General features: G+C 41.3%; 1 protein-coding gene across 2 annotated transcripts; it reads left to right on the plus strand.

Annotated features, from left to right (window-relative positions):
- The first annotated feature begins 2,982 nt into the window (after positions 1-2,982).
- On the plus strand, positions 2,983-11,133 carry PSMC1 (proteasome 26S subunit, ATPase 1). 2 transcript variants are annotated; one of them, XM_056493160.1, is made up of 11 exons: positions 2,983-3,094; positions 3,484-3,537; positions 4,378-4,474; positions 4,870-4,994; positions 5,462-5,647; positions 5,838-5,966; positions 6,867-6,963; positions 7,148-7,337; positions 8,363-8,514; positions 9,846-10,000; positions 10,834-11,133. In XM_056493160.1, the coding sequence occupies exons 1-11, from the start codon at positions 3,092-3,094 to the stop codon at positions 10,966-10,968; spliced, it is 1,323 nt and encodes a 440-aa protein (XP_056349135.1). In that variant the 5' UTR covers positions 2,983-3,091; the 3' UTR covers positions 10,969-11,133. The 2 variants fall into 2 exon arrangements, with proteins under 2 accessions (XP_056349135.1, XP_056349136.1); XM_056493161.1 differs by lacking the exon at positions 2,983-3,094 and adding an exon at positions 3,108-3,268.
- The last annotated feature ends 1,318 nt before the right edge of the window (positions 11,134-12,451 follow it).

Here is a 12,451-nt window from a genome sequence, read left to right on the forward strand (position 1 = left end):
AGAATGTCATCTTTGTCAATACCCAATAATTCACATCAAAGGCATTTTAGCTAAGAGCCATTGATGTAGTTAGGGCTGAAGCTTATTGGATTCCACTCCTTTTTGAAAATGAACTGACTCAAATGTATAGTACAGACTTCAGGAAAAACAGTGGAGGTGAAGGTGACATTCCTATTTTTAAAACCATATTTGAGTCTTGGTGATGGGAGAGGGAAGAAGCAATCATGTTGCCTGATACTAGGCACTTATTTGAGCACCTTAATTTTAAAAAGTCATGTCCATAGTTCCATGGATGGAAAACGTAAAGACTCTTCCAGAAGGTGAGAGCCTTATTCTGAGTTTGGGAGAGAATCTTTGCTGAGTTGTTTCTGTGAGGAGCCCACAAAGATTAGTATTCTGCAAATAATTATCCTTCAATTGTTACTTGCCAATTAGTAGGTGATAGGAACACCTTCCACTTCTAAACTGTTTGAATAACTTGTAAGCAGCAGAAAAGCTTAATAGTTAATTTGGTACTTTGACACATGCACACTTAAAATCCCAATGGTCCTTAAAAACTCATTTTTATTCATTTATTGAAGGTGATGTAAGTTTAAAGCCCACTTATGAAAAGAGGGAGTCCAAATTGCACCTCTTGAAAGCACAATCCACTATGTGTAGCTGCAATAGCAAGATTTATACTTTTCCAGTCTGTAAGTTTATTTTATTTTATGCAACATAAAAAGCTCTAGGAAGCTAGACATACACTAAGAAAGACAAATTGACAACAACATAAGCAATCCTCATAATTTCCTGTATGTGCTAAGGGAAAATAAACCTCTTTACTATTTACTAATCCCAAGTCAAATATTCCCCCAGCCCTCAGCTTCCCTCTTCCTCTTCAAAGGTCTGGGAACAGAGCTGGGGGCTTTACAATATTCCTGAAAGATCAGCAGAAAGCTTAATGAAGAATAAAGAACAGGGGTAGAAAACACTAACTAAAAATAAAACACAAAACCCCTCTCTGAATAAGTCTTGGTATTTTTTGATGTGAAGAGCTTTTTGATGTCCCTGAGGCTATGTTCATCTTTAACAAACAAGGACTGTGTGTTCCTTCCTGTTACCCCTGCTCACTCTTTTGGTTGTTTTTTTTGTTTTCTAGTAAGCATAACCCTAGAAATCAGAGGCACTTGGATATTTTTTATTGTTTATACAATATTTATTGTTTAAAGTTCCTAATTTGACATTATCTGTACTCTGCAACCAAATCAAAATTTGGATGTGTAAAATTCAGGCAAGCAGTCAGGTTACAGAACCACTTTCCTATTTCACTTCCAGTTTGCCAGCACTATCCATGCCAAGAACTGAAAGCCATTAACCGGAACACCCCAAATACAGTGTTTCCCTTCTGCAGTTCATGTTTTCTGTCACAGCTGTTCCATGGTATGTCTTTAAGTGAATGAGCTGGGAGACAATCTTGACAACATCCTTTTACAGTTGCTCCCATATATAATTTCCTACTATTTATTAATACTACAAAACCAGATAGGCTGTCACAGATTTGTCTTGTCAGCTTATAAATTGAAAGTTCAGCTTTAACATTCATCCTACATCTTTAACATTTAGGTCAGTTTATGCCATAATCCTCACAGTTAAAATGTCTGCAAAGCTGCATGGCACTAAAATCAGGCTTTCCAAGGAAAAAGCATGGTAAGAATTCTCAATCATAACCAGAACTACCAGTTACCAACTACCAGGTATAATTTGAATGGAATGTGGGTATATCTTAATCTAAAGGAGTTTAAAGGGAGGAAAAATTGTATGAAGGAAAGAATGTTCTAGCATCTTTACACTGTAAAGTTAAAAGAAATACAGATGCAATCCTGTTAGGCTGTAAACTCCAAAAGTGAATGTTATTACAGAATAGAACACCTTTTATATTTAATTTAATTTCAATGCCTTTTAAAGTTACAGAACAGCAGATACTGTAACAAAGGCAGCTAATTCATAGAACAAAAAAACCAGTTGAAAAATCAAATTAAATCCACAGTGCCCAAAAGTAACCCTTGTGAGCAAAAGGAACCAAAACAAAATGAATGATCAAAACCTCACACCTTTCTACACAGCTCAGCCAGTTACATTTATAATTAATAAAGTTCCCTACTCAGACAGGAATCCTAGGGAAAGTGTGAAAGAAAAAAAAAACTACATCAAAGCAAAGCAAAACAATCCCACATCCTACTGTCTTCTGTAAACTGAAGCCCCTTCACAAATGCTCCGATCTCTTCACTGAAAGCAGTGATGGATGGAAATATAATCTCTGTGCGGTTAACTGGGTGAGAGCAGGCTGTGACTATTTTTAGACTATGCCCTCACCTTGACTGTAAGCTTTCTGCTGCTAGTGATGCTCTTTCAGCCCAAAGCAGAGGAAGTGCCCGCAGATCCCCCAGGAGGAGGCAGGAGCTTTGGTTCTGGTGGGCAGACGCAGAGCAGCTACTTTGGCCCCGCACAAGAACGGGATCTCTGGTGCAATGAACTGGTGTAGAACAGGCGGGACCCAAAACTAGCTTTGGCTGGGGACCGGGCACCTGCTTGAGCTCAGGCGAATGTCACTTGACCTTCGCGAATGTCACTAGCAGACACTAGAAGTTTCTACTGCATTTAGCCGGGAATGCCACAGTCCAGTAGAACTCAGTGTGGGTATATAAGTTATGTTTTTGTGTAGGGAAGGACTTCCTGAAAACTTCACCCATGTCCTTAAAGAGCTGCCACAAGAAAAACAATTCTTACAGCACACACAATAATGTTTTTATATTGACCAGCTGATGCAAGAGATGGAAGGAGGTGTAGGGAAAAGCCCCTGTAAGTTTAAATACAGGGGATGGAGGTTTGCCACTCTTCCCCCCCGCAGCGGTTCCGCGCCGCTCACGTACCCGCGCCGCCCTCACCGCGGGCGCACGGCGCCCCCTGCCGGCCGCTGCCGGCACCGCACTCGCGCGGCTGCGGGACCGCGCCGGCCCCGCCCGCTCGCGTGTCCCTCGCCGCTGCCCGTAGTGACGCGGCGCGGCCCGTGGCGCTGCGCTCCGAGCGGTTCCGGGGCGGTCGCGGCGCGATGGTGAGAGCGGCCCCGGCACCCCCGGCACTCCCGGCTGGGACGGCCCCGAGTGCGGCCTCGGGGGCGCGGAGCGCGGCTCTGCCCGCCGCGCCGAACCGGGGCCCCGCGCCCCTTCGGGCTCCGCCGCCTGCGCCCGGCGTTTTGCGGAGTCACTGCCGGCGCCTCCAGGCCGCGGCCCGCCGAGGGGGGAGCGCGGGCGGTGGGGCCGGGCCGGGCGGGACGCTTGGTTTTACTTTTGGGCAATAAGCTGGAATGTGTTAGCGCTTTGTTTAGACGGGAGAAATCCAATTACGGGATTTCTGTACGTGGAATTGCCCGTAGGCTTCTCGATTCATAGAACTGTGCATATATTTGTGTTTTTGTCGTTTGTTTTTTTACCTTTTGTTTAGGGTCAAAGTCAGAGTGGTGGACATGGTCCTGGTGGTAGCAAGAAGGACGACAAGGTAACTGAAACCCAAATAAATACTTACAGAATGAACTACAAGTGTGCTGCTACAGAGCCTGGCTGCAATAGGCTTTTAAAAATTAATTCTAAAAAATTGTTGTTGTGTTTGGAACTGCATGAAATTATGCTCTTGCTGGCTCTGATGAATGTCTTTTTATGGGTGTACATTGGAAAAAACAAACATTGTTCATAAACAAAAAAGGGAGCTTAAGAGAAACTGAAATTTCTTAACAGTGACTTGTTTTGTAAAGAAATAAAACTATAAATGTGCCAGGGATAGGAAAGACTAGTTGCCTTCAAGGTGTCGCTTAGGAACTGTTGTTGGCTTGACAGTGACATTGCACAATGATCTGCAGCAGGAGTGTACTTCATCTTGTGGGAAATCAGGAGCCTCCCTGGTCCCCTGTGGAGCTGAAAGTGCAATATACAAAGCAAGCAGTGCCTAGCCTGGGAAAGTGAATTTGTCTGTTTATTGATTAAAGTGCAGCAGAAAGGTGGAGATTCAATATTTTTCTCATTGTCTCTTCTATTAGTTTTGCTTATGATTTACTTCAGGCTTGAGCCTTCCATGTCCTGTATTCACTGAAGGCTGGCAGAAGTTTAAATTAGAAAGAGAGATGTAAAATAAGCAGGAGAAGAAATTTTTGAACATTCTTTAAAAAAAAAAAAAAATAGTCATGTTTCTTTTGGGATTCTTGATACAAATCATAAGGAGAAAGTTTTAAGTCCTTCACCTTGTGCTCTTTTTTAGTCTGTGCAGCTTAACACCTGTATGTATTGTTTTATTGTTATTATCCTGATTTTTTTCTCTTCTTATGAAATTCTTTTTATGAATAAGGATAAGAAGAAGAAATATGAACCTCCAGTTCCAACTAGAGTGGGGAAAAAGAAAAAGAAGACCAAGGGACCAGATGCTGCCAGCAAACTCCCTCTGGGTAAGCATTCTGCCTCTCCTCCAGAGCTGTGGACTGTCTGTTCTTCAGGAAGTACAGACAGAGCTATTCTCTCCTCGAGATCTGCCTCTGGAGGTCACTAACACACTGCCAAATGTAATTTTATTTCTAAGTAACATTTAAAAAGCCCCCCACAGAATAAGATTATTGTTTTGCAAGATGCAGCCCATGAATTCCCAGTAAGAGAGAGAAAAATTAAACTGAGGAAAACTGCAGAGGAAATATTAAATCTGTTTTTCCACCTGGTGTTACAGTGCGACAAGTAAAGTACAAGTTACAGTTAGGAAAATAAAGCAGAATTTCTAGTAATAGATTAGGGGTTAGTTGGTACCATGTCCAACTTATTCTAAAGTACTGTGATTCTGCTTTGGTTACAGTGACTCCTCACACACAGTGCAGACTCAAGTTGCTGAAATTGGAGAGAATTAAAGATTACCTCTTAATGGAGGAAGAGTTTATCAGAAATCAAGAACAAATGAAACCTTTGGAAGAAAAACAAGAGGTGAGGTTTGAGTGAGCTGTTACTTCTAATGTTACAGTAAATGCTCTTAAATTAATGTGAACTACTTCATACCAAAGTAATGGAAATAAAGTACCACTGGTGTGCAAGTTGAGACAAACATATCAGGTTTATTACAATTCCTCATTAATTGGCTAAATTGTTTTAGACCAAGCATGGTTCACTACAGATGAAGCCGTGGCAGTTTTTTGTTTCTTAATGCTCAAAGTGCAGCTCGCAGATATCCATCAGCAGAGAAAGAAGATTCCAGTTATTCACATCCACATAAATATTGTCTGTAGGGCAGGAGTAAATTAATAGTGGATTTTGTTACTGACCTCTGCATTTTTGGGGCAGTAGAACAATAGAAAAGACTGGTTCTGCTACGTTCTGAGTTGTTGAGCCAGTGTTGTACAAGAATGTTTTTGCCTGTATTGTTCAGTTGTTTCTTGGATTGTTCTTGACAATAGGAGGAAAGGTCCAAGGTGGATGATCTGAGAGGAACACCAATGTCTGTTGGTACCTTGGAGGAGATCATTGATGACAACCATGCCATTGTGTCCACATCAGTGGGATCAGAGCACTATGTCAGTATTCTGTCTTTTGTGGACAAGGACCTGCTAGAACCAGGCTGCTCTGTTTTGCTAAATCATAAGGTGAGTTATTTTTATAAAATCAAGTTTCTTATATGTTCTTGTACTGTTTTTAACTGGCCTTTTTTTTCTGAAGACCGCAGGAGAGAGAATGCTGTTTATTTGACACACCTAAATAAATGGGCATAGGGATTAGACTTCATCTTGTAAAATCCTGCTTGCTTTCTTTGATGACTCTTAATTTTTTAATTAGGTGCATGCTGTGATAGGAGTCCTGATGGATGACACAGACCCTTTGGTGACTGTGATGAAAGTAGAGAAAGCTCCTCAAGAAACGTACGCTGATATTGGTGGCCTTGACAACCAAATTCAAGAAATCAAGGTATTGTACTCATTTGCAGTTAAGCCAGCAATATAACTGTTGTGCTAGGAGCTGAAAAGGGAAACAGCAGGACTTGCTGCAGTTCCTGTAGTGGTGTACTTTATCTTTCTGTAGTGCATTTCTTCATTAGATTTCACTAGGCAGACATGTGGACCTCAACCTTTTAAGTGGGTCACCAGAGGCTGTATGCACAGGAACCTTTCACAGTTGCTCAGGAACCTATAGAGCCCAGAGCTCATAAAGTCTCTCTAATAGCTTGTTACTTTGCAACATGTAACATTTTGACTGTTGCAAGATGAGAATTAAATTGTAAAAGCTGCAGAGGTTTTTTTGAGTGTCTGATGCTGTCCAATCTAAGGATTTAGTCTCTTGGGGCAATTGCTTGTTTCGTTTTTGCATATGTTTGTTGTTTGGTTGGAGAGTATTGGGTCAGTTGGTTTTTTTTCTACCAACAGAACTCTGCCTGAACCTTACTAAAACTCAACCGTTTTGTTCTGGGGTGTCTAAAACTACAAATGCTCTTAAAATCTATGGTATCTGGTAACTCTTTATAGAAGACACCCTTTCATAAAGCGTTCCCTGGCCTCAAGGTCATGCATGGGTGTTTGGGGTTCAGGAACTTCAGGGTTCTAAATTTGGGATGATGCATTGAGGATAGAGGAGGGGGAATGTTCACTGCTGTTCTACCACACGTCAGGTAGAAACAATAGGAAGACCTGTGCAGATAGAGTAGTTGTCTGCCTTAGAATTGGAGGCAACAGAGAGCCATGTTGTTCAATATCTGTCTTGAAATCAGTTATTTTTGCCTTCACTGCTTTCATTATTGCTGAAGATCCCTATAGATCTTTGTTGAAGACCACTCAGTCTTACAAAAACACATTTGTGTTTCTTGTGCTTCAGGAGTCTGTGGAGCTTCCTCTCACCCACCCTGAATATTATGAAGAGATGGGTATAAAGCCCCCCAAAGGAGTCATTCTGTATGGCCCACCTGGCACAGGTATTTTACAATTCAGTAACATCTATGCTGAGATAATACATGTAAAATAATTTACATTCAGTTAGTGTTTAAGGCATTGCCAAGCCTGTCACAAATTTCATACAGTTGTTTTGTTAGATCACTTTTTTCTTTCTTTTTTCTTCTCTACAAACTAATTACATTATTTCTTTCCAACTAAAAATAGGCAAAACTTTACTTGCCAAAGCGGTGGCAAACCAAACGTCAGCAACCTTCCTGCGAGTGGTTGGTTCAGAGCTCATCCAGAAGTACCTGGGTGACGGCCCGAAGCTGGTGCGCGAGCTGTTCCGCGTGGCTGAGGAGCACGCCCCCTCCATCGTCTTCATCGATGAGATCGATGCCATTGGCACAAAGAGGTACAGGAGCTGAGCCCCACTGCACACACTGCCATTGCCAGGGACCAAAAAGCTTTACTAGAAACACTCTCCTGCAGATATACTGAGACTCTGTTTCTTTACTCTGCTACTATTTGCATGCAGTTTTGATGTAAGCATTTGTAACAAGTAACACTTCACATAACTTCCATGGAAACACAATATATCACAGCCTTTTCATACTAAATAGACACGACCAGAGAGAACCTCTATTCTCTTACTACATGGCAGCATCTCTAGGAGAGAGTGTCAAAGCCGGAAAGAGACTCTGTGTATATGGCATCCTCTAGCTGCAAATCCATATACAGTAATTTGCTTTAGTGATCCAATGGTAAAGCAGAATATTTAATGTAGAATATATCTGTTTGTTGTTTGCCTCTCGAGTATGTGGCTAAATACTTCTGCTTTGAGAGTATTTTACAGGTTACACTGTGTATGTCACAGGGAAGCATTGCTTCTGCATATGCCACACTAAACTGTTGTTCAGCCCATATCCAAACTGTATTACTTGGAAAATTCTGTAGGTTTGTTGGAACTGTCCAATGCCAATAGTCTTTAAAGCAGTCAGTGTTTTTTAAATAAATAAAATGGTGCTCATACATGTTTACTACATGGCCACCAGCCCAAGTGCCACTAGACTGAAGTGCCAATTGCTGCCTTATGTATGGATGTATGTACTTTTAAAAATTAGGGTATTTCCTTTTTTAAACTGGTTTTGTTAGGTGGGAAGAAGATTTTCAAATATATAATAAGCATGGAAAAAAAAACAGATTTCCTTTCACATGACGGCTTTACATTCCCCAACTACAAGAATAGTTTGGTGTCTCTTTACTTACCTAGATGTCACAACATGATTCTGAAAACCTGTGTTTTGTTTATATGGGTAAACATTACATTTTTAATTTTAATCTCTTATGGATATTTACAAAGTACCCCTCAACCCTTTTGTTTATACCTTTGTATCAGTTACTTAGTGCTTTTTCAGACTATGCTTTTTTTTCTTAAAGGTATGACTCAAATTCGGGAGGTGAGAGAGAGATCCAGCGCACAATGTTGGAGCTGCTGAACCAGCTGGATGGGTTTGACTCTCGGGGAGATGTTAAAGTTATCATGGCTACAAACAGAATAGAAACACTGGACCCAGCCTTAATTAGACCAGGTAAGGAACTTCCCTGCTGTGTATGTTTAAGCCACTTTTCTTGTGAAAGGACTTGTCATAAATTGACAAACACAGGCTGGTAAAAAGTCTGCAAGCTTGTTCTTATTCACCATCTCATCTATGCTGGTGCATCTGTTGACATCAGAGCCCATTCAGAAGCTTCTAAATGGGAGAAGAAATTTTTGGAAGAGAAGAAATGTGTTAATTCCTTTACATATACAAAAACAATTTGAATATTCTTCCTTTTTGTTAAGATGGCACAGCCATTTTAAGTAATTGTTAAGCAAACTGTGAGCAGCAGCAGCAGCACACCTGCAGCAGCTGGAGAAGACAGGGCAGCACCACCTGTGTTTTGGGGTGAGAGCCTAGGCCTTACCAGAGTCAGCCTGGATCCTGGTCCAAGGAGAGCAGGCTGCTCCTTACTGACCTGGCACACCCCTGCCATTTGGGGGATGAGTGAGGGAGACATGTTGAACTTGAGCAGGCACAGGTAATATTTTTAAATGGCCACTAAAAATGTACCAAAGCATAGTATGTCTGTGGTGTCTGTTAAATTGTAGAAGGTAAAAGACAACACAGAGATGAAAAGAATAAGCTGAAATACCTCCATGGTGTGAAGTTGCTGAGGTATGTGTTTGGTCTGGTTTTGTCATCATTTAGCTTTAGACCCTTCAGCTCAAACCCAGTGCTGTTAGAGTACAGAGAAGATAATACTATGCCAGAATTGAAATAGATAGTCTGACCTTGCTTTCCTACTCCAAGACACAATTCATTGTGGCAGAAAGGATCATGGAACTGTTTTGGTTGGAAAGAACCTTTCAGGTCATTGAGTCCAACCATTAAGCTAACATGGCCAAGTCCACCACTAAGCCACATCCCCAGCTGCCACTTCTTCACCTCTTTTGAGCACTTCCAGGGATGGTAGCTTCACCACTTCCCTAAGTGACCTGTTCCAATACTTGACAACCCTTGCCATGAAGAATCTTTTTCTTAAATCCAATCTAAACCTCCCCATGTGAACTTTAGATCATTTTCTCTTGACTGTTACCTAGGTGTAGAGACCAACCCCCACCTGGCTACAACCTCCTTTCAGTTGTAGAGGGTGATAAGGTCATCCCTGAGCCTCCTTTTCTCCAGACTAAACACCTCCAGATGTTTCTTCAGATATTCCTCATAGGACTTGTGCTCCAGACCCTTCACTAGCTCCATTGCCCTTCTCTGGACATGCTCCAGTTTAAGAATTACTGTCAGTCAAACCCTTCAGTTATTCTTCCTGCTATTTCCAACAGCTGCATGCAAAAAACCTAAGACTGAACTTTTCTTTTGCACAGGACGTATTGATAGAAAAATAGAGTTCCCTCTACCTGATGAAAAGACGAAGAAACGAATCTTTCAGATTCACACAAGCAGGATGACGTTGGCAGATGATGTGACTTTGGATGAGCTGATTATGGCAAAAGATGATCTCAGTGGTGCAGATATTAAGGTCAGTGCACATCACCATTGTTTATATTTCAAAGCAAAAATCAAATCTCATTTTTGCTGCATCTAAAACTATTGTCATTTGAGCTCTTCACCAATTTTCTGTGTTTACATCACTGAGGGACAGTGGGATGGTTTAAAATAACCTTTTCTGAATGCCAGGTACTCTGCTTTACAAATGGGAAATTAACAGAATCATAATTGTGAGGTAGCTTGTGTTGTTAGGAGTATGTACCTGTGTTAACTTCATTTGAAATTTTAAAGTAGCAAAGTAGAAACTAAAAGGAAAATGTGGAATCTTGTGCAAGGCATGAAATACTACTATATACTATTAAATACTACTAAATACTACTTGAGGTGGTACAGGGTAAGCAGCATTTTTAGGGACTACATTGCCGGGCAGATAAAAATGCAACTGTGTATTAGGAAGCTTCAGCCATACCTTGTCTGGTTTTTAAAGTAGATAGAGCCCTTGCTACAGTTACCACACTTGTGAGCTTAAACCAACATGACACTACTGTCACCTCCCTGCAGAAGGATCACTCAGCTGGATGTGTCTGTCCTTGCACGAAGGAAATTACTGTTGTTACAAAGCTGCCTGTAAGGGAAGTGTTAACTCTTGACTACTTCTGTCCTTTTGGCACACTCATCTGGCTTTATCCAGCCTGCTTCAGTGCTAGAGAACAGTATCAAACTTAGGAATGTAGATTTGGTTAACCTCAAACACCTCCTCACTTCTACAGTTACTGGAGCAGTAGGAAGATGCAGCTGTCTTTCAGGGTGTGGTTTGAAGGGGTTGCAGACAAGATGTAACTGTTCTTGCTTCCTGTGTTGCAGGCAATTTGCACAGAAGCTGGATTGATGGCTTTAAGGGAACGGAGAATGAAAGTAACAAATGAAGATTTCAAAAAATCTAAAGAGAATGTTCTCTATAAAAAGCAAGAGGGAACCCCTGAGGGACTGTATCTTTAAGTCATCTGTCTCTTTGGGGACTATACAGAACTTTCTGTTTTGATGAGAGTCTTGTGTAAAACCACACCGCTAGTTTGGATTCATGAGCAGGTTAAAAGCTGGTGGGTTGTGGGTTTTCAGTCAGTGTAACTCTTCACTTCCCAATAAAACATTCATTTGAATTGTTTTGGTGGTAAAACTCTGCTATTTACATGGAACTGTCTGTTGCTTTCTCTGACTTTCAAAAAAAAAGTGCTGGTGATTCAAGTGCTTGTCACAGTGACCTACACCATGTGGGGAGTGAGCAATGCAGGTGCCCCAACTCTTAGTCTTCCTTAGGCATAGCAGTCTCTTACAAGTCCCTCTAGCATTGCTCTTGTTCTGGATTACCTTCTTATATCTTTTCTTAGGGGCTAACTAGGACAAATGTAATTTGTGGGTATCCTCAGTGTCATCATTTATATATGAAAACCAATGACAAGTGTGCAACCTGAGTAACACTGAGATACACTTTAAAGGTACCCATCTCTAGCACTTGCAGCTTGTAAGAGAGCAAGGTGGATGCTCAATAGTAATCTGACTTCTTCCCCTCTACACAATAGGGGCTAGGTGTCTTTTGGCTCAGCTGTAGCCATGCATATACTACTTATGAAGCATCCTCTGCAATACACTTCTGAGAAGGGCTTGTTAAGTCCTACGTAATTCATTTCCAAATGTTGTACATGTGATCTTTAAGGCTTCTATAAAAGTTCCACATGCAAACCAGTTATGCAATGTGCAGTCTTTGTTCTGGAAGTTTCTGTGGGAGCAAATGCAGGCCACTAACAGAGTTACACCCAGAGTCATGCCTTTGCTCACTGCCAATGCTCCAATAACAATGGCAGCAGCAGGGCCAAGAGATTTTATTTTTCTATGTAAAAATTATGTGGCTCATTGTTAAAAATGAACCCTACAGATGAATGGAGTCCTTTATTTAATCTGAATGACAGAAATCCTGAAATAGAATTGTTTTTCATCTGGAGCTAGAAAAACAAGTTTTATTACCCATTCTTATAAACTTTAGGAGATCTGTCTCCTTGGAAAGGTCATAAAAAGCTAGGGATTTTTTAGCACTTTCTAATCATGGCACTTGATCTCACTGTTGCTTGAGGGGCTGAAGAGCTTTATGACATGTGGCAAGCAAGGCACTTTTTATTTGGGACATAGCTGTTACTGCTGGCTCAAAGCAACAGCCACGAAGAGATGGGTTCAACTCCCTGAAGAACAGCTGCATTGCATTAAATGAACCCAAGGACTCAGTTCCAGTACCCTGTCTGCCACCACAGGAACTGAAAAACACACATTCAGTTGTGTTCAGTTCTTTGCTTTTGCAGCAGAATTTAACTGCTGCCACTTTTGCCAGAGTTTCTGAACTTGATGATCAAGACAGAAGTAATCAATATCAAGAGAAACTGAACAGCAAGTATATTCCCCACAAGGACAGGAAAGTTACTGGGGTCTGAAT

This window comes from Oenanthe melanoleuca, chromosome 5 (genome assembly GCF_029582105.1).
Source record: "Oenanthe melanoleuca isolate GR-GAL-2019-014 chromosome 5, OMel1.0, whole genome shotgun sequence".
Classification (NCBI taxonomy): Eukaryota; Metazoa; Chordata; class Aves; order Passeriformes; family Muscicapidae; genus Oenanthe; species Oenanthe melanoleuca.